This window comes from Galeopterus variegatus, unplaced genomic scaffold (genome assembly GCF_000696425.1).
Source record: "Galeopterus variegatus unplaced genomic scaffold, G_variegatus-3.0.2 Scaffold6194, whole genome shotgun sequence".
NCBI lineage: Eukaryota > Metazoa > Chordata > Mammalia > Dermoptera > Cynocephalidae > Galeopterus > Galeopterus variegatus.
Genome location: NW_007732305.1, coordinates 103,873 through 106,905, shown reverse-complemented (window position 1 = coordinate 106,905; position 3,033 = coordinate 103,873). Strand labels below are relative to the sequence as shown.

General features: G+C 51.1%; 1 protein-coding gene across 1 annotated transcript in view; it reads right to left on the bottom strand.

The window, feature by feature from the left end:
- The window catches only part of SMTNL1 (smoothelin-like 1), a 6,963-nt gene extending 5,686 nt beyond the window's left edge, over window positions 1-1,277 (bottom strand). The window contains exons 1-2 of the mRNA XM_008590551.1: window positions 519-1,277; window positions 72-204 (exon numbers count right to left, since the gene is read on the bottom strand). Of these exons, the coding sequence (XP_008588773.1) occupies window positions 72-204; window positions 519-1,277 (892 nt within the window). The remainder of the gene's footprint in view (window positions 1-71; window positions 205-518) is intronic.
- Between the last annotated feature and the right edge of the window lie 1,756 nt (window positions 1,278-3,033).

Below are 3,033 nucleotides of genomic sequence, written 5' to 3'. Positions count from 1 at the left end.
AGGGGCCCCTTGCCCCCCCCCCCCCAGGGTTGCCCCTGCAGCACCCTGTGGGCTCCTGGGCTCTCACCCACCTGGGCTGAGGCTATCGCCCTCCTCTGTGGGGCTCTCAGGCCACTCATCGGGGGAGCTGGGAATCACCCCTGCCCCTCCCTCTGTCTCTTTCTCTGCGTCCTGCTCCTGCTCTTCACTGGGACCGCCTGGCTCCTGGAATGAACATGATCTGTGTGGGCTCATAGTCACACAAGCACCTGCCCAAGGCATTGTGAGGAATTCAGAAAGATCTGGAAGACAGCCTGGGTCCACAGTGCTGCATCCCTGGTCCCCAGCTCCACCCCTGGCTCTTGGTATCAGTGGGAGGAAGACTGGACTTTTCCAAGGGAATAAAGCAGGGAGGACTTGCTTCCTGGGAAGCAGGAGACTCTGGAACTTTATGGGGTGGTGGTGGGGGACTCTCCTTTCCTCTCTTCTGCCTCACTCACCACCTCCTCCTTCGCATGGCTTTCAGCCTCTTCCTCCACATGGCTTTCAGCCTCCTCCTTTGCATGGCTTTCAGCCTCCGCCTTCTCATGGCTTTCAGCCTCTTCCTCCGCATGGCTTTCAGCCTCCCCCGTCCCCTCAGCCTCCTGAGGTTCGGCCTTAGCCTCATCTTTCACAACAGGCTTCTTCTGAGATTCACTCTTGGCCTCTTTGTCAGCAGCTTCCTGGGGTGCAGCCATGGGCTCCTCCGTCTGGTCTCTCTCCTCCTGAGAGGCCGTCATGGCCTGCTCCTCCCCAACAGCATCCTTGGGTACAGGCTTGTCTGTGTCACTCACGTCGGCTCCCTCCCTAGACTCAGGCTTGGCCTCTTTCTTAGCAGCCTTCTGCTTCTCCAAGGCCAGTGTGGTCTCCTCTTTTTCCTTGGCCTCCTTGGGTTCAGATTTGGCCTCTTCTTTCCTGTCAGTCATCTCCGGGGAAGCTACTGTGGTGTCTTTCTTCTCACCACCCTCCTTTTTAAGTTCAGCCTTAGCTTCCTCTTTCCCACCAGCCTCCCTTTGGGATTCCACCTGGACCTCATCTAACCCATTTGCTTCCCCTTGGAATTCCGTGGAAGTGCCATCCTTGGCTGGTGCTTCTTCCGGCTTTCCTGCCCCATCTGGAAACCCCTCTCTGCTGGTCTTGCTGGCTGTGCCTGTGGTCTCCTCCTCTGCAGAGGCTCCGCCTCCTGATGTCCCGGGGTCCTCTGCAGCTGGGGAGACAGTGGCCCCATCCTCTGAGAGCTTCCCTTCTTTCTGCTCCATTTCTGGAAAGAGAAGACAAGCAGGACTTGTCGTGCCCTATCCCTGCCTGTGGCAAAGACTCCACCCTCAAAGAGATCTGGCCTGGGAGTCAGGAAGTCTGTAGTTCAGTCTGGGTTCCTTCACTCTGTGGCATGGGAACCAAGCATCCACTTTCCTGGTGGCAAAGTGAAGGGCAGAGTATTGCTTCCCCAGAGGTGGGGTGGTTGGGCTACGTTGACCTGACATTGGACGGTGTTCACCTTAACGTCCCTCTGTAGGTGATGGCTTTGACTTTAAAGGACACTGAATCACAGAATGCCCTTTTAATAATTTTACCTCTTTTTGATTAAGCCAATGAGGCAGTCACAATTTGATACTAGCATCCTGAACACCTGCGGAACAATTGCTACTCTCCCCCTTTTAAAGGAGAGAGCAAGCCTCAGGCTGGGAGCCTAAAGCAGGCGGGAGTATCTAGACAGAATTGAATAACACTGTTTTGTTTGCATTGTGTTTATTTTTATAGTTACTTTCTATTTCTGGCAAATGATATTGAGTTTCTACTTCCAACAGTGATATAAAGTGTCTTTTAAAAATACATTTATTGAATTTAAAAATAAGTTAATTCAAAGGAAGGCATTCAGGAAATTAGACTACAGGTGGTGCAGATGTAGTTAAATCACAGAGGAGGTGTAAAAATACCTGATCTTTGGGAACCCCTGGGCCAGCTGGTCTCTGGATCTCTGCCAGCTCTGCCAGCCTGTGGTTCTCAGAAAAGGTGGGACTGGGCAAGGAAGAGTTTCCTTTGATGAAGAACAGATACATACTCACCCTAGACTCTTCAGGGAAATCTGACCTTCCAACTGCCTGGGGTGGGGTGGGTTGGGGTGGGTTGGGGTGGGAGGGCAGATTATGACACCTTAACCCGGGGTTTACTATTTAAGCACTATATATTCTGTATGGTCTACAAAAACAGGTGGGTGGGGTGACAGGGCCAGCTCCTCCAACGCCCTGCTTTTCTTGGGGGTCTAGTTACAAAGAAAACAATCCCCAAATAGGGCTCAGGGTATGACTCAGACAGTAAGAAAAGTGGACACTCCAGTCACTGGCTAAAAATACCTCCTGCTCTTGGCAGTACCATTTTTCTTGGAGATAGTGCCCACAGCACCTTGGTAATTAGGCTACAGGCCAGGAGGCAGAAGGACAGGCAGAAGGGGGACAGAGTTCTGTTCTCACCACTCACTCGGGTCTTACCACCCCCAGAACAGAGTCCTGTGGGCCCTGGATTTGGTGCCCCTGCCATTTCCTAAAAGAGCAGGCTGGGATTTGTAAACAGACTCACACTGTCACCGTTTTCAATGTACTAAAGTAAGGTGGGGAAATGCTCATCAGCAGAGAGCCAGCAGGTCATGGAGGTGGCCTTGACCCCATCTTCTGGTCACTCACTGTGAGACCTGAGCAAGTTCCTTTGCTCTCTGGGCCTCAGTTTCCACTGACAGTGATAGAATTCATTTAGATCAGGTTTTCCAAACTGTGTTCTGTGGAAAATTAGAGTCCCCCATGATGTTAATATGGGTTCTTACAGGGGTGGGAGGAAGATACATACTCTGGCCAAGGTTATTCCAAAAACAGCTCACTGTTTACCTTCTTAGAGATATGCAACTTCATTAGCAAGTAAACAGACTTCAGATACCACAGAGTAAAGAAACCTTAACTTTGCTTAAACTTCATTTAACTTACTTTTTCCCAAACCTATTTGGCCATGATTTTTTTTTTCTCC